The sequence below is a fragment of the Pelodiscus sinensis genome, chromosome 25 (genome assembly GCF_052426305.1).
Source record: "Pelodiscus sinensis isolate ZL-2025 chromosome 25, ASM5242630v1, whole genome shotgun sequence".
Taxonomy (NCBI): domain Eukaryota; kingdom Metazoa; phylum Chordata; order Testudines; family Trionychidae; genus Pelodiscus; species Pelodiscus sinensis.
Genome location: NC_143076.1, coordinates 15,510,734 through 15,533,775, shown reverse-complemented (window position 1 = coordinate 15,533,775; position 23,042 = coordinate 15,510,734). Strand labels below are relative to the sequence as shown.

The window sequence follows — 23,042 nt, the reverse complement described above, 5'->3', positions numbered from 1 at the left end:
GGGAGGAGGTGGAATCCACATCCCTAGAGGTTTTTATGTCCCGGATTGACAAAGCCCTGGCTGGGATAACTTAGTGAGGGTTGGTCCTGCTTTGAGCAGGGGGCTAGACTCGATGACCTCCTGAGGTCTCTTCCAGCTCTAGAATTCTATGATTCTATGATTTATCTATCCATGGCTCAATATCAATTGACTGGTGCTCTTCCAGGTCTTCTTCATATGCAGTGAATCACTCGTGATTATGTCATCTTCTCTACAATGGAAATTAGATTGAATGAGCCTTGTATCAAATGTTGGGACTAGTGCTTGCTAGTGCATGCTGTTGATGCTTATTTATATGCAATTATATAAAGGCAAATGTCTCAAACAAGATTTTCTTTTCTGATTGACAAAGCCTTAAAGTCTTCAGGAACTTTTACATCCAGGTTTGTGACCCTTGTAGGACTTAGACTGGTATGTACTATATTTTCTCTTGTTACAAAATTACATGTATTCTGTAAAATGACTTGTTTAGAGACATTTCTTTTAAGAGGTAAAACTAAAATGAGCTGATAACATATCTAGATTTCTTCACTTATCTGGTTATCTTCTGCCCCAGCCTGTTACTAGACATGCTACAGAGTACTGCAGACTGACAGATGTTAATATTTTGAAAATATTTCATAGAAATAATTGTGAAAGGGAGCGTGAATACGCTGAAAAGAGTCAGGAATTCAGACAAATTTAAAGGACTTTTACGTCTCTTTGGTTTCTCCTCAAGGTTTCTCTTCAAGCAACACCTTAAAGGCATCTACACCTCATTCTGAGGCATTCAGGACTGTAACAAACCAGGAAAATGCACCCACTGCCACACTATCATCTGCACTACCCCCTTTTTTCTTACCAGGGGGATCCCATATACAGCAAGAAATTCTGACCAGGTAAGAAGTGCTAATTCTTCTTTTTTAAAACCCTCCTTGCAATTTTAATTGGATATAGGTATTCTTGGCATTTTGTCCTGGAGTGTTATGTAGTGATGTTCCTTCAGGTCGCTGCACTACATCCTATTGGTAGGTGACATTTGTTCCCCATATGTAGAGTGTATCATAGAATCATAGAATACTAAAACTGGAAGGGACTTCAGCTTGCAAAGTTCTTTAGGGTCCTTCATGATAAAGGCTGCGTATGATCATTCTTGCCACATTTGATTTATTTCTGATGTTTCTGCAGGTTTCTTTTAGCAAAGCATGCCAGCGAACTGGTGGATTTAGAGCTGTCCTTAATGACAGAAGAAATCAACATGATCTGCTACTTTTATGAATCAGCCAAAGCTAAGGGAAAGGAAGAATGCAAAGAAAATTGGGTGAGACTGGTGCTGAGTCAGCCTGAAGTTTTCACTTAGATGATAGGAAATGAGAGATTTCTGGTTTCCTTTCTGAGAGGCTTTCATTTTTTTCATATCACACGACAGAGGTAGAATATCTCCCAAAGCCGATGGGAACCTGAAGCTTTGACCATTTCAATGCAAAACATAGAGGCCAATGTTTTAAAAAATAGGGATCTAAAATTAGGCTTCCATATCTACATATAGTCATTTACTTAAGAGGTCTGATTTCCAATTTGAGCCGCTGGGGTATTATGTGGACTTAATTTTTGGCTCATATGTGTTTAAAATCTTGGCTATGGTTTAATTGATTGTTTTCATTTTTGTGGTTTTAAACATTAAGCAGCTGAAGCAGAAGTGTCTCTTGTGGTTTCAGGGGATTAAGAGCCATAGAGAAATGGAGGTATTCTGCGAATGGAACACGTTTCTGAAGGAGTTAGCTGAATGCCACCAGCGTGCTGAACAAAGTCTCCATCAGAAGCACTGGGAAGAAATTAAGTTGTCACAACTCAGCCAGGATCTAGTAACACCCAAAGACCACTTACGTTCTCTAGATGAAATCCTACATCATTTATCACAGCTTGGTGCAGATTTGCAAATCTCAGAGTCCCTAAATGAGGGAACTAAAAAACAAGATGTGAGTTCAAGGGTCTTATTTATGTAACTGTAAGTAAGCTGTCACTTTACTCATTTTGTTGATCTCTGTAGCAAAAGCAAGTTCTGGTCTTGACTGCATGTGTCAGTAAAACATGATGGCTGTGTCTAGATGGCAGTTTTTCCGCAAAAGCTACTGCTTTTGCGGAAAAACTTGCCAGCTGTCTACACTGGCCGCTTGAATTTCCACAAGAACACTGACGAGCTCATGTAAGAAATCAGTGCTTCTTGCGGAAATACTATGCTGCTCCCGTTCGGGCAAAAGTCCTTTTGCGCAAAAGCTTTTGTGCAAAAGGGCCAGTGTAGACAGCTCAGATTTGTTTTGCACAAAAAAGCGCCGATCGCAAAAATGGTGATCGGGGCTTTTTTGTGCAAAAGCGTGTCTAGATTGGCACAGACACTTTTCCGCAAAAAGTGCTTTTGCGGAAAAGCGTCCGTGCCAATCTAGACGCTCTTTTCCACAAATGCTTTTAATGGAAAACTTTTCCGTTAAAAGCATTTGTGGAAAATCATGCCAGTCTAGACGTAGCCAATGGGAATTCTCAGCCTTTAGTTTTGCCAAACACTAATTTTATTTCTGATCCAAAAATTAGCCCAGTCACAGACAACAAATTTGGAAAGGTACTTTATGTATTGGTGGTACAGTGAGGGAAAGCCATCACAAGATAATCTGGTTTGTAGAATGAACTTTTATGTTTTTCACTTTGGATACTTTCATCATCTTAGTCTCTCTTACTCAACAGAAAAAGCCATCTTTGGAAGCAGAGCTAACTACAGACTCAGCAACTCAAATATTACAAGCTTCTGCAGTCAAAATAGTAAAGCTAGAGGTTAAGAAACAAGTGTGTCTCTATAGAGTATTGGATCTCTATAATGAACTCCAGGTATACCTGGTTAATTATTCCTCCACCTCACTACTCCACATGAGAAGTTAATGCCTGTTTCCTATGGTCTGCATGTTACCTTGAGAATATAAAGTGTTCCTTGAACATATTAAGAATCATTCAAATTCAGACCTTTTCTTGTCAGAGCTTGAAAACATACAAGAGACTTGATTCTGCTAGAATTCAGCTACAACAGGCTAAAACTCACTGCAGCTCACAGCCACAACATTTTCACAGTTACACTTAAACACTCAGCTCTCTGACATTCACTGGGGATGCTTAGTGCCCAATTGCCACTTATGCCTTTAAGTCTCCCCCAGAGTCTCAGATCTCTCAACACAGAATTTCCCCAAAATGCTTTCAGTCCCTGGCTCATATCTCCGCCCGAAACAATCCTGTCTTGTTTCCAGTTAGACTGGATGAGGCAGCAGGATTTTGTTGGGAGAATTCTGAGACAGCTGTTTGCTGACAAAAATGATGTCATTTTTATTGATGGTAATCTTACAATATATTTTAGAAATGTCTGTCTGTCTGTGTGACTCTTTGTTCAAGAACTTCTCCTAAATGGTAAGAGCTAGGACCACCAAATCTGGTATGCAGCTTCCTCTTATAACTTAAAAAAGGCCAGGGTTTGGTTGTGCCAGTATAATGGGATGTGCAGGGAATTCAACTGCGTCTCATAAAATGGAAAGGGAGAGGTCTGGCAGGAGGGAGTTTATACTGTACTGTAGAATGACTGTGGGGGGTACAAGGGGCCAGAGATGGGGACTGGGACAGCTCTAACCCCATTGGGCCAGCAGAGGGCAGGGGTAGATAAATGGACAGCTATCTACTGTAAGTTTCTGAGAATTTGTCTGTGTGTCTGTTTGTATGTGTGTGTCTGTCCCCCAGCTGGGAGACATGCACCCCTTCCTAGTTGTGCCCGCTGGAGAGGTTCTTCTCACCTGGCCCCATACTGCTGCAGTGACAGAGTGCTGGGGTTGTCCTCTCTCCCTGGGCCAGCCTGCATACTGAACCCCTCAACTCCACCCCAGAGCAATGATTTAAATTAAGAAAAACAAAACTTATTTGAGTTAAGGACCTGAGCAACACTGGATAAATCTTCTATTGTAATTATATTACCAGTAGTACCTAGTGTTCCCATAGGGCTACTCAGCATGTATTCACAAAGTAAAAAATTGTACTTGTTTTGGAGAGTCTATCCTATATAAATAAGGCAGAAAATAGTGAGAGGCAAGAAGTATTATCCCCATTTCACAGATGGAAACTGTGGCACTGAGAAAGCAAGTTGCTCTCACACAGTCCTTAGCAGAATTCAGATCTAATCCTGATTCCCATGCTTTAATCACAAAACCATCTTTCCTCCTTCCAAAGCCATGCATGTGTTTGGTGTAGTTTGCCAGTCATGTGCAGCGTTTGAGTAACTTCCTGCCTCCTTTTTGTAGGGCCATTGACATCTGTGCTTTTTCCATGTTTAGGAGTCCATCTACCCCTGTGCATGCTTGATGTGCACACAACACATAGTCTTCGCCCTAGTGCTCGTCAGTCAGACAGCGATGGGTAGAACATGCATGTCCGAGGCTTGGGGTCACAGAATCATGTACTCTGCCTCAAGCGTTACACAGCTCAGTGGTGGAAACAAAATCTCGAATGTAGCAGCACTTATCTTCTATATCGCTGTTTTCTCTCTTAAGAGACAGACCTGCCTAGAAGATGTGCTAAGGATTCTGAACACCTTACACTACGGAGCTACAGGAGAAATGGTGGCCCAAGAGGTGGCCCGAATGAATGAGAAAGAGCAAGTGGAGAAAGCTGTGGCTTTTCTTCAGAAACACCACAAAGAAGGGGACTTGCTTATTGGATTAAAGGAAGAGTCCGAGACTGAATTGAGGAATTTGCGGACACAGTTCAGACTAGAGCTTCAAACCCAAACAGAAGAAAAGGTACAATTGCAGTTGTGTTAATCTCTGTTTATGGTGCTATAAAGTAATTTGAAAAGCACATGTATTTGACCATTGTTTCAAATGTAACATTATTTGTGGTTTGCAAACACTTGATTTTTGCATTAGCCACACAAAAAAGGTAACCAGGATTATTCAGCCCTATTAAGTTTCTATGTTTAGTCAGAATGAATTCTGCAGGATCTTTTAACTATAGATTCTCTTGTCCTTCAGTAGAGGTATTTTATTTCTTTCTGTGACTGCTAGGTTCAAATTTTTGTAGACAGAATTTTAATACTTCAGAGCACTCAGTATTCTACCCAGAACCTAGTCTTAAAGAGTTTGCAATGTTTTCTTCCTAGTTGCAAGCCAAGGAAATTCAAGTGATCCAGGAGGCTGAAAGACAGAAGTTGCAAAATCATATTGAGCACGTGGCATATTTTGTCCTATCTCAGAGGCACTTGCGGCAAACAGTAATAGTGCTACAAGACAGCTGCAGGTTCCAAAAAGCAGACTTGTGGATGCAGACTGAAGAAGGAAACCTATGGGAACTTGATATAGATGTAAAGCCCATGTGTGTTATTAAATATGTGTTTATGTTTGAGAATTTGCACAATTTTTGTCAGGGATTGTTTCTTTTCAAAGAAATTGTAGGGGGCTAATTTTAGGTTACAGTATATCATATAGTCATTTCTGTAACAGCTTACACATGCCAAACAGCACCCAAAATCTTCTCAAAAGTACTATGATTCACTGTATATGATACTGGCATGACACTCAAGATATCTCAGGTTGATTCTCAGTTCTAGCATGCTTTGTGGCCTTTCACGTGAACTTAGGAAAGCTCTAATTTTGAAAAGGACTGGGACCTCACAGCCCCTGTTGACTGTACCTGGGGTTGTGCACGCTAAGTACTTCTGAAAGTGAACCCCTAAATCTATGATTGTCAAATGAGCTTCAGTGGAAGTTGAGCACCTACTTTGTTTGTTGAGCACCTACTTTGTTTGTTTAGATTTATGTCAGGCTCCTTTGAAAATCCCAGTCCAAGCTCCTAGGGTTGACACCCACAAATGGAGGTATCCACACTTTATCTATTTGAAGCCATTTACGCAAATGCAGTTCTTTACCTCATTTTGCCTATCTATAAAATTGAGACAATAATGCTTTATCCTCTTTGTAAAACATTTAGAGCTCTCTGGATAGAAGGTGCCATATAAGTGCTAAGTATTATTATTTGATTCCTACTACATTTGATAGAATTTTGGAAGATCCTGAAGGTCCTATGCTTTTCTATACATTCTCAGTGAGCAGGCTTCTAGAAAGTAAAATGACCAGTAAAAGGAACAGGGTTCTGTACTCACATTATATCTTATGGGTGTTGCGGAATATTTGAGGTAATGCGGGGTGGCTGTACCATTGTAACACATGGGCCTTTTCTGTTTCAGGAGTCACTGGTTGATGAAGATATGAAGGAGATCTTACAGCTAATGAAAGATGACATGGAGTACAAGATTTCAGGACTGGAGCTGAACCAAGCTGCTAGATTATTACAACTGAGAGAGACACAGTTTTTGGAAGTAGTTAAATGCCTGAAAGACCACTCTTTGAACAAGGTAAAATTGAAAAGAAATGATCTAATGACTAGGATATTTATCTGGCATTGCTCGAGTCCTTAACTCAGTTAATTTTTGTCTTTCTTCATTTAAATGATTACTTTAGGGTGGGGCTGAGGATGGGGGTTCAGTACACAGGCTACCCTGGGAAGAGACAACAAACCCCAACTTTCATAGCAGCAGCTTGGGGTCAAGTGAGAAGCACCTTTCCATGGCCGCTGCAGCTCCATCGGGCACAGCTAGGGGAGGGGTGCATGTCCCAGGGCGAGGAACAAAGGAAGGTGGAATGCCGCCCCTGGCTGGGGGGCAGGGCTGGAAGGGACGGTGTGGAGGTTGCTGTCTGGGAGGCAAGGGAGAAGGAGCTAGGGAGGGGGGCTGGGATTGTAGGGCCCAGCCACCCCCCATCTCAAGGGGGGGCACTGAGGCCTCCTAGCCCCAGTTCCTGTAACCAGATGACATCTGTGCTGGGCTGTATCCTGGAGAAGCAATAAACTCCCTCTATTCTACTGGCTGGTGGAGTCTGTCGTGCCACTACAGGGGTGCAGGAGACAGGAAAACCCCAACGCACCGTCACACCTGTCTTGTCTAATATTCTGGGACCAAAAGGCTACAACAACACTGCAGACAACTTACCGAGATATTGTGAGCCTGCATTAATTTAGTTTAACAGAGCGCATTGAGATTGCCTAGATGAAAGAAGCTAAACCATTATCTTCGTCACTATTGTATAATAATTTCCTTCTCTCCAACAAGATATTCTTTCTATGAATAAAACACCCACTTTTCTCTTTTGTTTCTTTCTGTGTGTATATTCTGCAGCCTCTGGATGAAGCAGACTTCACAGCCCATGATCTACAGAAATTCAGAAGGCAGAAAATAAAGGGACTGAAAGAACAGCTCAGAATCTTCCTGTGTGATAAAAAAGCTCAGGAGAATACCTCAAGCAATCTTGATCCAATGCAGGTAGAAAAACAACCTGTATCTTTTCAAACTGAATTACATAAGAACAAAAGAATAGCTATACTGGGTCAGACCAAAGGTCCATCCAGCCCAGTATCCTGTCTGCCGACAGTGGCCAATGCCTGGTGTCCCAGAGGGAGTGAACCGAACAAGTAATGATCAAGCGATCTCTCTCCTGCCATCCATCTCCACCCTCTGACAAACAGAGGCTAGGGACACCATTTCTTACCCATCCTGGCTAATAGCCATTAATGGACTTAACTAGATAAATTCATGGAGGTTCTCTTTTAAACCCTGTTATAGTCCTAGCCTTCACAACCTCCTCAGGCAAGGAGTTCCACAGATTGACAATGCGCTGTGTGAAGAAGAACTTCTTTTATTTGTTTTAAACAAAATTGATCGCACCAAATGCATATCCAGGGTGTGATGATATCTAATCAACACCTGCAGTTTATGTGCTATAGATTTATACAGTATACCATGTATATTTCCCCTTTCGCCTGTTCATTTGGTAACAGAGTTCAAATACTTGTGACAAGCTCTCTACTGCTCAGAATACAGTGGACCATGATGTTGCTTAATGCTTCCTTTCTTCCATACCCCTCCTTCACTGCTCTGGAAAGTAAGCCAGGCTTATAATAACTAACTGCACATCTGCCCTCAAAATGGGACTTGAATGGGGCATGTGCCATGTTCTGGCTAAATACACCAGGCTAACCTCCACCCATAGGGCCTTTCAACTCTGTGGCATTCTAGTCTCCTTAAAGAGAAACTCACAAGTTTTCTGTCGTTGGTTGCCCCATTTCTAGTAACAACCATTCTCACGCTAACTAGTGCAGGGGAGCCAACAGCCTCCACGGGTCTGTGGGCAAGGTGTGTGTATGTGTGTGCGTGCGGAGGGGGGGGGTTGGCTCCACACTCCCAGAAGGGAGAGAGCCTAAAGTGGAAAGGGCAGGGCTGGGGGGAGCCAGCCTTCGGTGCTGCCTGGTCCATGGTGCACACCTCCCCCACCATCCCTCAAAGCCACGTAGAGCATGCCACATGGTGCTCTGGTAGCGATTTAAAGGGCTTGAGGCTCTAGCCGCTACCACTGCTGCAATAGCGGTGGCCACAACTAGGGAGCCCCAGCCCCCTTTGAATCATCAGGCCCTGGAGCATCTGCCCCCTTTGCCCCACCCTGTCAGCAGGTCTGTGCTAATGCTATTTCCACTGGTTACTCCCTGCCTTTTTTGGCCCTGATTGCGCTTCTAAGTTCTTCACCATAGCCCAAAACATTAGGGAAGGTGAGGGGCTCCGACATAATCACTATGTTTAAAGAGGCCACCGTTTTTTTAAACTGGCTCAGAAATAAAGGGCCAAGCCAGATGAGTTTGAATAGAGCTGTATCAACCATCCTTGTGACAGAATGGTTAACGGGTTAGCTCAAAATTCCCCCTTATCTGTCCCAGACAACATGGTGCAGATTTGGATGTCACAAGGTGCTTGACAGAAAACTTTCTGCTCTGCAGATCAAAACACCCACATCGAAAAGAGAATATTTCCAAACGGAGCAGCTGCAGCCAAAAGAAACTCACCAGTGCAAAACATCAGGTGAAAGGGTAAAGCTACAGGATCAGCTGGAGCATGGAGAACTGAGGAACTGGATCAAGAATGTACGCTGTAGTCCCAACATTTACATTTTGCAGCACAAGGACATATGCAATGGAAATCCCCCATAGGAAGTTATTAGATGCATTTTTTTAAAGTTCTTTATCTCTTAGAAATGAAGGGTGCTGAAGATATTACTTAGATTATTTTATGGTTACCATGTTGTACAGATGAATGAAATTTGCAGAAAATAAGTGGGATACAGTAGTTGGTAATTGCCCATAAATAAATATGGACTGGTTTGGAAATTCATCCCGTGATAGTATGACAGATTTGAGGTCCAGATATAATATCTTATGGCAATTGAAGTATGCTATACAGAAGGAGTTTCTAAAATACTTTTGAGAGATCCTGGAGCCTTATTCCAGGGAAGTATCTTGTGAGTAGTGTTGCCAGATGGTTTAACAAAAAATACAGAACCTTCCCCCCCAAAAAACGGGAAAAAATTCTGTTGAGCAAAAAAAAGGGGGGGGGGGGCGGGAGACCAAAGTTGTTGAGAAAACAAAAAAAGCTGCACCTTTAAATGGCCCACGCTCCCCCATCTCCACCAGACAAGGGACCCAAATAACAGTCTAGACAAAAACCAGACACCTGGCAACCCTACTTGTGAGAGTGTTACAGAAAGTGAGATTGTATTTCCCAGAGATCTCACCCATTACGTGTTTTACAAACATGTTTCTCACAATTCTTGTTAGAAAATGATGAAAGAACACAATGAAACTGTGGCCTTCCTGCAAAAGGCTTTTCATGAAGAGCTGGAGACACTCAGAGGGAAGCTAGAGCAGGCAGAAAAGAAAAAAGAGAAACAGCAAGATCACGGCCCTTCCTCATCTGCAGCTGCATCTTCATGGGCCAAAGAGAAACCCAGCCCTGCAGAGGACCAGGTCCTATGTCTCTTGGCCGAGAGTAGGTCTGATTTTTCAATAGACAATTTAGCTGACCTATAACTCCTTGTTGCAAATGATATGCACTTAAGAGGTTATTGGCGCTTTTGTAATGAAATAAACATTCAGATCGCAAATACAATACAGGATGAATTAGATGTTATATGATCATTTGAAGAGATGCCAGTCTAGGCAGTAACTGGAAAACAAACAGCATTCTTGGAAAATATCAGATGTTTTAGATTTTAAATGCATTATGTAAACACAATTTAGATTGAAAGATACAGGTGGGCTTTCTGCCCAGAGGATGATCAGTTTTCTGCCTTTGGAGATCCTGGCAGAACCCACATTGCTAAATTTTAGGTGTGAGAATGCACAGTTATTTGGATGCCAGCAGTATCTAGGATACTAATCAATTAAGTATTTAAACAGGATGAGTTTCACTCACCTCCACAGAACTGAACCGAATCACCACATTTTAGAAAGGTTCCTTTTGCACCTGCCATAGGAGAAATTAACAGGGGCTTGAAGGGTAACAGAGTTTCACCTTCCTTTGAGTTCATTCATTAGGATTAGGGAATGAATCTCTCACAAAAAATTGCCTATGGTCCCAAGGACCACTATACAAGACACAAGGGCTGTGTCTAGACTGGCCAGTTTTTCCGGAAAATCAGCCGCTTTTCCAGAAAAAACTTGCCAGCTGTCTACACTGGCCACTTGAATTTCCACAAAAGCACTGACTTCCTACTGTAAGAAATCAGTGCTTCTTGCGGAAATACTATGCTGCTCCCGTTCGGACAAAAGTCCCTTTTGCGCAAAACTTTTGCACAAAAGGGCCAGTGTAGACAGCTGAGATTTGTTTTGCGCAAAAAAGCCCCGATGGCGAAAATGGCAATCGGGGCTTTTTTGCTCAAAAGTGCGTCTAGATTGGCCACGGACGCTTTTCCGGAAAAAGTGCTTTTGCGGAAAAGCATCTGTGCCAATCTAGATGCTCTTTTCCGAAAATGCTTTTAACAGAAAACTTTTCCGTTAAAAGCATTTCCGGAAAATCATGCCAGTCTAGACGTAGCCCAGGTCTTCTCTGTCTTTGTTTCTTCCTTAGGGAAGATATATCATTTGTTATTCATTTATCAGTTCCAGTGGATAGGAGTTAACATAATCCCATAGGGCACGGCTACATTACAGCGTTATTTTAAAATAACTCATGTTGTTTCAAAATGACAAGGCGAGCATCCACACAGCAAGGCAAGCCTGTTATTTTGAAATTATTTCAAAATAACAGGCTTCTTATTTCAGAATAATAAACCCTCATTTCATGAGAAATAATGCCTATATTGAAATAGCTATTTTGAAATAGAGGTAATGTGGACACTCATTGTAGCTATTTCAAAATAGCTCCACCCCAGAGCCATTCAAAGTAATTACTCTCCAAGGTAGTACATCCACATTAGGGGATCCTCCCTCAGACTAATTTCGAGGCTTCCCTATAATGTGGGCTTGTTATTTCGAAATAGTTATTTTGAGAGTTACTATTCCAAAATAACTCATTTTGAAATACCCTTGTAGTGTAGACATACCCTATACATACAAAGCAATAGCCCTCTTCTCTGTGTCACTAAGGATCTGGCCTGTACGTAAATAGAATAAGAGACTGGAAACAACTGCAAAGTACACAGGCCTCTGAGTGCAGCAGCATATACAGATTCAACTAACAATTATGAATTTAGACTGTACCATTCAGGATCCACCAGTTATTAGCGCTCCACAGAAGGATATTTTACTCCACTCTCATGATAGACTCTGACCCACTCCTGTATCTTTACTCTCTCCAACTGAGAGAACTGAGTTAACAAATCATACTTTGGTCATCTCAAAAATAGTTCCTAATAAAGTAACCCTAAATGAAAAATAGAAACATCATAATTAGATTATGGAGTAAGAGAAAAAAGAATGATGTAAAGCGAGTATGAGCATCTCTACAATTCTTCATTGTGAATTTCACTAACTCGTGTATGTTGGCCTCATAGATATCAAGATACTGAAGCAAACTGAACAGTTGTTGGCATCGAGGATTATTCTCCTGAATCCTCAGTTCAGATCACTTCTGTGTGGTAAGGGCTTTTCACAGGAGACTACTGTTAAGACAATAGGTCTGAAAAATATGATTCCCTGAGAGAGTCACTTTTTTGGTATGATTCCATCCAAAATCAATATCAAACTAATATCATACGGCCTTTGCATGATCCTTCCCTATCTCCACACAGTAGCAGGGGTGCAAACAACGTGCTATGTTACATGTTCTGCTTTGAACAGTTACATAAACACAGGAAGCTAAATTTTGCTTTCCTTAATTAATCAAAATTCCCCTTAATATGATAGGATACAGAATTTGGTCTTCTTATAGAAAATCATTTTAATATATTTAATATTTTAAATCAAATTACTTTTCTTTTTTCATCAATCAAAATGTATCATTGACAAATAGAATGCCTTTAATAAATAGCTACACAGAATTGACCAGAGTATTTTCTAAGCAGTCAAAGTAGGAGTTGTGGAAATAAGAGGTATTTATTTTACCCATTTTATTCATAACAAACACTGTGGAGAAGAGAATTACCTTCTCAAGTCATATTAAATTCTCTTTAGAACCAGTAAAGAGTTGCTCAAAATATTATCTTCATTGCACCAATAAATTGTTTTATTCCAGGATATGAGTTTCCTATTTGCCTCATGTACACAACATAAGATAAAATTATTTTTCACACTTACGTTTTTTATATTTGTGTAGATGATAAAACCAAATGTATGAACTCCTCTCCACTTCTCATTCTTCTGAAAGACGTGAATGACAAGCTCCAAGCTCATGCGATGGCCGCTGGACTTTTGGAAAGTCCTCTGCAGGATAAAGGTAAATTTCCTTCCCTTCTTTTTTTAATGTACATTTTAGCACATTTCATTAAAACATTTGGAGAACTCTTTTTGACTAAGCTTAGAGTTGACAACCATTCACATGTATTAGTATTTAACTCATCTTCAGAAGGGCAGATGTCTTAATGTTATTAAAGTACATTCTGTGGTGCAAGTATGGGTTAATGGTGAATATAATGGGGTCTGAAAGTTAGGATTAATTTCCTACTTTTGCCAATGATTTACTCTGTGACCTGAGGGAAATCATCTAACCTCTCTGTGCCTTGGTTGTATAGTAACATTTACCATTTTTATTGGATCAGAAGAAATGTATTTAGTTGGAAAGCTTTTTGCTCTTTGAGATCCTTGGATGGAAGGCATGATACATCAGATGGTTTTATTTCCTATTAAAACAGTGCTGCTATAAACATTAGAAGTGTTGTATGTTATTCACTGATCAACTGCATGCTTAACAAGCCTCAGGTTTTATACTAATATAGGGGTGCTAACTACAAAAGTAAAATGAAATTTAAATGAGTCTGTTGACATGCTGTTTTTCTCTGCAAACACAGGAAGTTCTTTTCAGGATATATTGGATGCTCTGATGACTCAAAAAGGGGAATTAATACCAGTTCATCCCCCAACACTTTCTGCAAGAGAGTTTGTAATATATCAGTATGGCATCTCCATTCTTCAGTTTCTCAGGCCTCATATCAATGTAAGTAATTTTGACATACTGGTATCCTACAAGAAAATATCTCCACTCTCAGAAGGAAATATGCATTTCTAGGAAAGCACCAATAAAACTCAGCAATAGGCCGCAGGAAACCCATCTATTGTAGGTAATGGATGGATAGAGAATGCTCAGTGAGTGAGATTCAAAGGAGTCATAGGCACATTTCAGCTCCAATAGCTTGGACAGATGGTCTTATGGCTACATACTGACCCAGATCTCAGGAAGTTGCATTCTGTGGCTCTGCCACAGAATCTTTGAGGAACCTTCATCAAGTCACCATTCTTCAGTTCCACTGTAAAATGGGTGTAATGCTTCCTTTGTTGTTTTGGCTTTTACACTTTGATACAGGGAATCTCTTAGGCCTGGTCTACCCCTAAAACTGAGGTTGACTTAGCTCAGGGCTGTGAAAAATTTCAATGTTCAGTGTAATTAGATCAACCCTACTGTAAATGCAGCTACCCCCTCTTGGGGGGGCGGGGAATTTACTAAAGTGATGGGGAAAAAGTTACCCTTCCATTATGACAGCACAACGATTGTGTAGCTGCAGCTGTGCTGCTGTAGTATCTGTAGAATAGACATAACTTTGTGACTGTGTTTGTACAGCACTAACACAGTGCGGCCCTGATCTTGGTTGAGGCTTTTAGAAGCTAATGCAATTCAATAAATAAATAATAATAATGGAACACTGACCACCAGACTCACTGGGCTCACTTTGATTTATTTAATTAGAAAATTGGCAAGATGAACACAGTGATATGCTGGGGACTTTTTAAACACACTCAATTTTTCATGCAGTATTTGTTGACTGTGCTTCTATTTAAAATCAAAGCTAACATTTAAATTAATTTATATCCCACTAAACCATCTGACTTTGCAGATCTGAAGTACATAAAAATGTTTACAGAATTATTTTTCCCTATAGGCTCCAGAAATTAACCTGTGTGTTGCCTCCAGCATACCTCTCAGTAACACCGTAGGCAATGCCTTCCAAAACTCTTTCTTTTATCAGGTATGTCAGCTTAGATCTCCATCAGCAACTTCAGTATTTTCAGAACTATTACATTTTTGGATAAAGGAACAAAATGCAAATACACTTCATATTCATCAAGTCATGGCACACTTGATTCCTTCTAGGAAAAGATTGCTTAACAAAAAAAACAAAAAATGTTGCTGCGAAAAAACCACCTCTTATCTGCCAGTGATATGCCCCATTTGAGGTAAAGGTAACCGAGCTCCCTAAGACTGTGGTTTTCAACCTTTTCTTTCTCAAGAAAGAAACCTTTTCAATTCCGATTCTGCCACCGTTACTCACAGTGAGCATCACCTTATTCTGCGCATAGCCCTAATTGAGTGCACTGGAGTAAATGTTCTATGAGTAAGGGGGCAGAAACTGACCCACAACTATTACTTATTTCTATTATGGAATTCTAAGGGAAGAAGTGAGGTTTTGTATCATTATGTAGCTGGGGGAGAAGAAATTCCCCAGAAGTCCTTACACCCACTAACATAATCTGAAAATGTGTTTCTCCGAAAAAAATATATAGGTACATCCTGGCTTGTCCTGAATAAAAGCCTTCAATAGTGGCACTTTCTGGCAGTTGTGCATATGTTTATCCTCAATGGACTCTAAGGGTGTGTCAAGACTACAGCAAAATGCAGGACAATGTAGCACTTTAAAGACTAACAAGATGGTTTATTAGATGATGAGCTTTCGTGGGCCAGACCCACTTCCTCAGTCTTTAAAGTGCTACATTGTCCTGCATTTTGCTTCAACTACCCCAGACTAACACGGCTACATTTCTATCACTATTCAAGACTACAGGGTTTTGTCAACAAAAGTGAACTTTTGTCGACAAAATATACCGGCGTCTACACTACTACCAAGTTCTGTTGACAGTAAGTCGACAGAACACGCCAGTTTTGTCGACGGTGGTAAACCTCATTCTATGAGGAATAACACCTTTTGTCAACAGAGTTCTGTCAACAAAAGGCGCTATTGCATCCACACTGTGCTTTTTCAAAAGAGAGCATCTAGACTCTCAGTCGAAAAAGCAGCCTGCTTTGTCGACAGAACTGGCTGTAGTCTAGGCGCTCTTTGTCTACAGAGGTTTTGTCGACTGTATCTGTAGACAAAGCCTCTGTCGACTCAAGCCTGTAGTCTAGACGTACCCCAAATAAACTGTCCAATGTCCATGAAAATAGCAGCCCAGCCACTGTAAACATCATCTCACGTCTCCAATGCTGTCTTGTTGTCTCTGCTCTGGATTTTTTTTTCCCCCTTCTCAGATTTCAGAGAACAAATTATTCATTTTAAGAGAGTATCTGAGCTGCGTGGGCAGCTTCATTCTGCTCCTGGTGCACTGCCTGGCTCACATCACTGCAGCTGACCTTAGCCAGGACTCCAGCCCCACGTTTCGGAGACTGTTTTATCAGGTATATTAATACACAGTTATTTATCCAGTTGTGTCAAGGCACTAACTCTTTGCAAAGATTTACCTCATTAAAACCCGGGTGCTTTTGAGCTCTTTCTGGTATTGCTTGGAATAATAAGCAGCAAAGAGGGAGATGGGATAAGATGCTTACCTGTTGACTGCAATGCAAACAAGTCTTCTGGTTTCCTGGAGACCATTAATGATATTTATCAGAGGAGTAGCCATGTTAGTCGGTATCTGGAAAAAACAACAAGAAGTCCTGTAATACTTTAAAGACTAGCAGATTTATTTGGGCATCAGCTTTTGTGGGCAAAGACCCCCTGCTTCTGGCAGAGTGAGTCTTTGCCCATAAAAGCTGATGCCCCCAAAAATCTGTTAGTCTTTAAGGTTTCACAGGACTCTCATGATTAATGACATTGTATCAATAATATATGGCAGAGATGTTGGATGCTGTCAACAGAATATTGGGAAAATAACCAAAGAACATTGCTTCAAACAACCCGGCACTGTATTGTAAAATAGCAGAAAGTACAAACACTGCAACACACTCTGTTAGGGTATGTCTACACTACAAAGCTAATTCGAACTAACAGCTGTTAGTTTGAATTAACTTTAATAGGGGCTACACATACAAACCGCTAGATTGAATTTAAATCAAACTAGCAGAGCGCTTAATTCGAACTAGGTAAACCGCATTCTACGATGAGTAACGCCTAGTTAGAATTAAGTAGTTCGAATTAAGGGCTGTGTGGCCACTTAATTCGAACTAGTTGGAGGCTAGCCCTTCCCAGGTTGCTCTGGTGGCCACTCTGGGCCAAACCAGGGAAACTCTTCTGCCCCCCTCCCGGCCCCGAGCCCTTAAAGGGGCACGGTCTGTCTACAGTGCTTGTGCCAGCTGCAAGCCTGCCAGCACCCAGCCAGCAGACCCTGCACCTGGCACAAGATGAGCCAGCCACCCGCTGCCACCCAGCCCTCCGCCTCTTCCCAGGACCAGGCTGGCAGCTCACAGGGGCCTGCCCGGGGCCGCAAGAAACGGGCACCCGCCTGGTGTAGTGCAGAGATCGTGGACCTCATCAAGGTTTGGGGGAGGCCTCCAGCATCCACGATCTCCACACTAGGCACAGGAATGCAGCCTTCTAGGGCAGGATAGCTGCCAGCCTGGCCACCAAAGGCCACATGCGAACCCAGGAGCAGGTTTGCATGAAAATCAAGTTGGTCCAGTGAGACCCCTGGCCCTGAGCTTAGAACATAAGAACGGCCGTACTGGGTCAGACCAAAGGTCCATCTAGCCCAGTAGCCTGTCTGCGGACAGCGGACAGCACCAGGTACCCCGGAGGGGATGGACCGAAGACAATGACCAAGCAATTTGTCTCCTGCCATCCATCTCCAGCCTTCCACAAACAGAAGCCAGGGACACCATTCCTACCCCCTGGCTAATAGCACTCCATGGACCCAACCTCCATGAATTTATCTAACTTCTCTTTAAACTCTGTTATAGCTCTAGCCTTCACAGCCTCCTGTGGCAAGGAGTTCTACAGGTTGACTATGTGCTGTGTGAAGAACTTTCGCTTATTAGTTTTAAACCTGCTGCCCATTAATTTCATTTGGTGTCCTCTAGTCCTTATATTATGGGAACTAATGAAGAACTTTTCTTTATTCACCCTCTCCACACCACTCGTGTTTTTATATACCTCTATCATATCCCCCCCTCACTCTCCTCTTTTCTAAGCTAAAAAGTCCCAGTCTCTTTAGCCTTTCTTCATATGGGACCTGTTCCAAACCCCTGATCATTTTAGTTGCTCTTTTCTGAACCCTTTCCAAGGCCAAAATATCTTTTTTGAGGTGAGGAGACCACATCTGTACACAGTACTGAAGATATGGCGTACCATAGTTTTATACTTCCTCTCCTCCTTCTTCCCCTGGCTTCCCGCTTCCAGCTCCCTTTTCCCCTGGTTTCCCCCTTCCCTCTCCCACCCTCTCTCTTCCCCTCTTCCACCTCCTTTTCCCAGTCTCCCCAGAGGTTAATCCCCTCCCCTCCCCCCAGTTTTGTTAAATAAAGAGTTTCTATTTTTGAACACACGTGTTCTTTATTTTTTACATCAGGAAGGGGGGCTAGGGAGGGTTAAGTGGAAGGAGGTGAGGAAGGAATGGGGCATGAGCCCCTGACGGGGAGGACTGGGATGGCTCTCCAGGCTCCTCGGGATGGAAGCTCTCCTGCAGGGCCTCCTGGATCCCGACAGCCCCCGATTGACCCCCCCGATGGCAGCCTGTGGCAAGTGCAGCCTGTCTGATGGCCGAGTGCTGTGATGTGCCACGTGAGGGCACTCAGGGCACTCCAAGACAGGACTGCTTTGCTGTCCCTCAGCGAGATAGACAAGCAAGCGGGGAACCCTGAGAACTGTCTGTCCGGGGCGGGGGTCGGGTCCCTTTAAGCACAGCCCTCAGCTAGCCTGAGGCAGCAGCTCCACACTCTAAATCCTAACCTGATGCCCTGCTGGCACTGGTTCCAGCCAGCCTTAACTTCAGTTCAGGGTGCACTCAATGTGGACATGCTATTTCAAATTAGCAAAATGCTAATTCGAATTAGTTTTTAGGTCTAGATGCACTCATTCGAATTAACTAATTCAAATTAAATTAGTTCGAATTAGTGCTGTAGTGTAGACAAACCCTGACTGGGTGGCAGAGTTAGAGACAAATATATTTCTTGCAGTCTACTGCTCGGGGCATGGGAGCCCGAGCTGTTTGGGAAAATATATTCACTGAATATCACTACAAAATAAGACCTGCTTATTGTCACTCCTGTCCCAGAAAATGTAACCACTGTCTAGATCTCCAAAGGAGCCACTGCAATAATACATGCCATTGGACTTCTCCAAAATAATTCTTGTTTGAGCTAGAACACACCTGTTTGTTTAAACAGCCTGATCTTGATGTAAAAATTGGCAGTGACATAGAATCCACCACAATCCTTGGTAATAGTTCCAATGGTTAATTACTCTCACTGTTGAAAATGTAGCCTTATTTTCAGTCTGAATGTATCTAGCTTTAATTTCCAGCCATTGGATCTTAGAGATACCTGTTATCCACACAGGTACCTCCTTGGGCACACAAACAGTGATGCGATTCCCCAAAGGACTGCCTGTAGACGGCTGTCTTTGGTGCTCAGGCAAAGGAAGGACCAGCAGCGTTACCCAGATCCCAGGATTATACAAATAGTTCACATGCGACTCTGCTGGTTCTGCTCATGCCTTACTTGATATTCAAGTCATGTGTGTCTCCTGAAGACTGCTAAAAGTGCCACATTAGCCCACCTTGTGTGTTTCATTTGAGATCTACACACATTGTCTCAAAGGACTAACTTGAAGCAAATAAACTCATTTCTTTTACAATGTGAATCTAGCTTTCCAGAGCAAAAAAGCTATTGTTCTACCCATTGCCTGTCTACTTTTCCTTCTCTCTTCCTTCTCCTTATTATTACTTGTATGAATGTTACCTTTAAATGTTTCTTGTATATATGCATTGAGGGTTTTAAAAATAATTTATCTCCATCTCTAGGCTCTAAAGGCCTGTCTCAGTGAAATGTTCTCCCTTAGACTACGGATGTCAGCAGTTCTGCAGAACAATAAATCCTCTGTGAACGTAAGTGAGATTCTGCTGAAGGGAGAACCATTCTGCGAGGAGAAATTAAACCTCATCTCTCAGCTTTTTGATGCTAAAGTGACATCTTCCAGTGAAATGGAGGCATCGGAGGAGGTAATTAGAAAGGCCATGAATCCTGGTATGTTTCAGAACATCTCCAACTTTCTTACTGCTTCACAAACTAGAATTCTGAATCAGGTCTTAAACTCACATTTCCCACATCATTTCTCAATAAGATCAGCCTTGTGCAGAAGACCACTACCGGCTCTAAGCACTGTTTAAGCTCTCAGGCAGGACTTTAGTGGTGCACAATTCTGGTTCTGCATGAAGGTGAATTTCACCCCCAATGCTGTACATATTCAGTACAATCACGTCTACACAGTGGTTCTTTTGCAGAAGACGATATGCAAATTGTACACTCATTTGCAGATCTTGTGTGCTCATTTGCATATCTTCTTCTGATCCTTTTTGCAGAAGAGGTTTTGCCATTAAAAAGCCCCATGTAAACAGGGCCATTTGTCAGGAAAAAAACCCTTTTGCGCAAGATCCCTTATTCCTCAAAAATTGAGGTTTACAGGATCTTGCGCAAAAGGGTTTTTTTCTGACAAATGGCTCCATCTATATGGGGCTTTTTAATTGCAAAACCTCTTCCACAAAAAGGATCGGAAGAAGATATCAAATGAGCGTGCAAGATATGCAAATGAGTGCTCCATTTGCATATCCTCTTCTGCAAAAAACCTGCAGTGTAGATGTAGCCTCAGTGTCCTGGTCAGTGCTGGGCCTGCTAAGAGGGCATCCTGCAGGTTAGAGTCAACAGCAGTGGACTCTGTACTGTGGGATTATTTAAAGCTATCATCACCTATATTTCAGAACTAAAGCAAGCAACAGTGTCCCAAAGGCTGGTAAATCTGTGCCACATCAGTGCTTAAAGAGAGAGTGTGACATCCTAGCATTCAGGTCACGCCACTGAACATTGAACACACTGTACATTATATGAAGCTTCCAACTCCTGCAGCTTCCTTCTGTTTTTCCATGTCAAATAACCTTTGCTGACCCGCATTAAGAATATTTGCTCAAAGACAAGACAATATAAAGGCCTCTTTCTATCCAGTTCGCTGCCAGCATAAATGACAGCTACAATAACATTTTCTCTGACATGGTTATAGGTTCTTATTAAAACAAGCTGTGGACTAGATCCTCAGATGGTCAGTTGCAGTCACTGGGAGCTATGCTGACTTACGCCAGCTAAGGTGCTGGCCCAGGGATATTTTTAATGGAATGGTAATTCTATTCCTCTGCTTACTTGGCATTTTAACAGAATGTTGCATTCTGAACGGACACATGTGCAGGGACTGACTAGAATGATTCATGTTTCATTAGACTTAGATGCATAGCAGGATTATGGAAGAGAGGATCCTTTATTTCTGCATCAATTCTGATTCAAAAGTTCTCAGAAGCTGATATTTTGTTTGAAAATGTTTTGAGTGGGGAGGAATGCTTCGGCCTCATGCACTACCTCCGGGCAGTGTAAAAAGTGATGTATTTGAAGATAAATTCTGAACACAGAGTCCATAAGGGCATTTAAAACCAGTTCTGACATGTGTCCTCGTTTTGTATTCCTATTGTCTGGTGCATACAGAGGAACAGGAAGCTCTTACTCTATACAAATCTGGAGGACCTGCTGGAGAAAGAGTGTTTCACCCATACCTCAGCTGACTGGAGAGCGAACAACTTTGCTGCGAGGACAGGGTGGGAATGATTTTTTTAAAAAGTTTTTAATAAGCGACATGTAAATAAGCTCAGTGTGCTGGTACAAAGAAGCCCTAATCCATGACCCTGTGATTCCATACTGTCCTCGCCATAGGATATGGAGCTGATCTTAGTCTGAGAGTCTCAGGCATAATGAGATGCATAAAGAATAGCAGGCCAAGGACTCTGCTGGTGTAACTCCATTGATTTCATGGTTTAGCCCTGAACTTGTGGCAGCAGTTTTGGACCCTGAATGCCAAGCCCATGTTACAAGCAGTGGCTGTGCTCTCTTCCTCTGGGAGTGAGAGAGTCAATTCAGTGCTGATATAGTACTTGTCAGTCTTTTCCTTTGCTTCTCTCCATCCTGTCACCACTCTCTCTCTCTTAGCTAGATTAAGTTTCTGCCAAATAGCCCTCAACCCCACTCTCGTCACAGAAGCAGAAGGATTGCTCTAGCTGTGGTATTTTCTACTGTCTGATTCTTTTTCTTCAGCTCAGAAGAGGAAAGCAGCTCTTATTGCAGCCTTTCAGAAATGGAAGATAAGTTGGATACATTAACTGAGGAGCTGGTGAAAGTTGTGGAGGAAGAACACCGTTTTTTAAAAAACGCTGCTGGTGAAGATTTGCTCTTTGATCGTCTTGAGTTAATTGGGTTGGAGAAAGACTGTTTGGTAAAGCAAATGGAAATTTTAGAAGGGAAAATAGCCAAACGCAGAGAGGTGTTTAAGTAATATTAAGAACAGCAAAGAAAAAATGGGTAACTTGCTTTTAGCTTGACTGTCTGCTCACCTTCAGTCTTTATACTAAGCAAAAAAAAAAAAAAAAAAAAAAAGACAGAGAGATGTTTATTCCAAGACAGGTGCATTGTTTTTCAAACTCACTCATTATTAAATCATATTTAAAAGCATGGATGCCATCTCAAAAAGTGACAGAACTTAAGGCTAATTGGCTCCATGATTTCTTCTGAAGTATCCCTTAACATTATGTAGTAATTAAGTAGTCACGATATCTTGGGGATTGTTATTGCACCATAAGTATGTCAAACTCAGTTGACTGTCAACTTTGAAAAGGAACACGGATGGGGTTTTGAAATTGAACTCCCATCAGTTCTGCCCTATGGTGCTTAATAAATGTACACTAATTAGTATGTCTAATATAACACTAAACTGTATAGCACTAACAACTACAAACATTGGATAACAGTGTCTCATTTATCCATAGCCCTTAAACTTACAAGAAAACAGTTTCCTGTCCCATAGAAATTCTAAACCTGGATGATGCTGAGTGCCTCTGACTCACACTTCAGTGGGAGCCAAGGACTTGATCCTCAAATATATTTAAGCTTTTCTGGGCCTGAGTGCCCTCCACTCCTTGCAGGATCAGCCCCTAATTTACACAGGTGTGGTAGAAACAAGAATCTGAAGGAAAAGGAGCAGATAGCATCATAGAGGAGATCAGTGACACAGAAGAATGATATTTTGTATGTGACTTGGAATGACGTTAATTAATTCTGTTGCAATGGTTGTGAATCACTGAATGTATCTGCTCTAATACCATCAAACTTCTGACATGACTGTATCCAGTTTTTTATATATTCTTAAGTGGATGATTTGAGTGTGCTGTCCTATTAAAATAGG

At 41.8% G+C, this 23,042-nt stretch overlaps 1 protein-coding gene across 1 annotated transcript in view; it reads left to right on the top strand.

Annotated features, from left to right (window-relative positions):
* LOC142820515 (uncharacterized) overlaps positions 1 to 23,042 on the top strand; it is a 64,994-nt gene extending 41,952 nt beyond the window's left edge. Inside the window, exons 26-31 of the mRNA XM_089773282.1 lie at positions 13,413 to 13,567; positions 14,508 to 14,594; positions 15,872 to 16,018; positions 19,573 to 19,770; positions 21,296 to 21,405; positions 21,899 to 23,042. Coding sequence (XP_089629408.1) covers positions 13,413 to 13,567; positions 14,508 to 14,594; positions 15,872 to 16,018; positions 19,573 to 19,770; positions 21,296 to 21,405; positions 21,899 to 22,136 — 935 coding nt within the window. The 3' untranslated portion in view covers positions 22,137 to 23,042. The remainder of the gene's footprint in view (positions 1 to 13,412; positions 13,568 to 14,507; positions 14,595 to 15,871; positions 16,019 to 19,572; positions 19,771 to 21,295; positions 21,406 to 21,898) is intronic.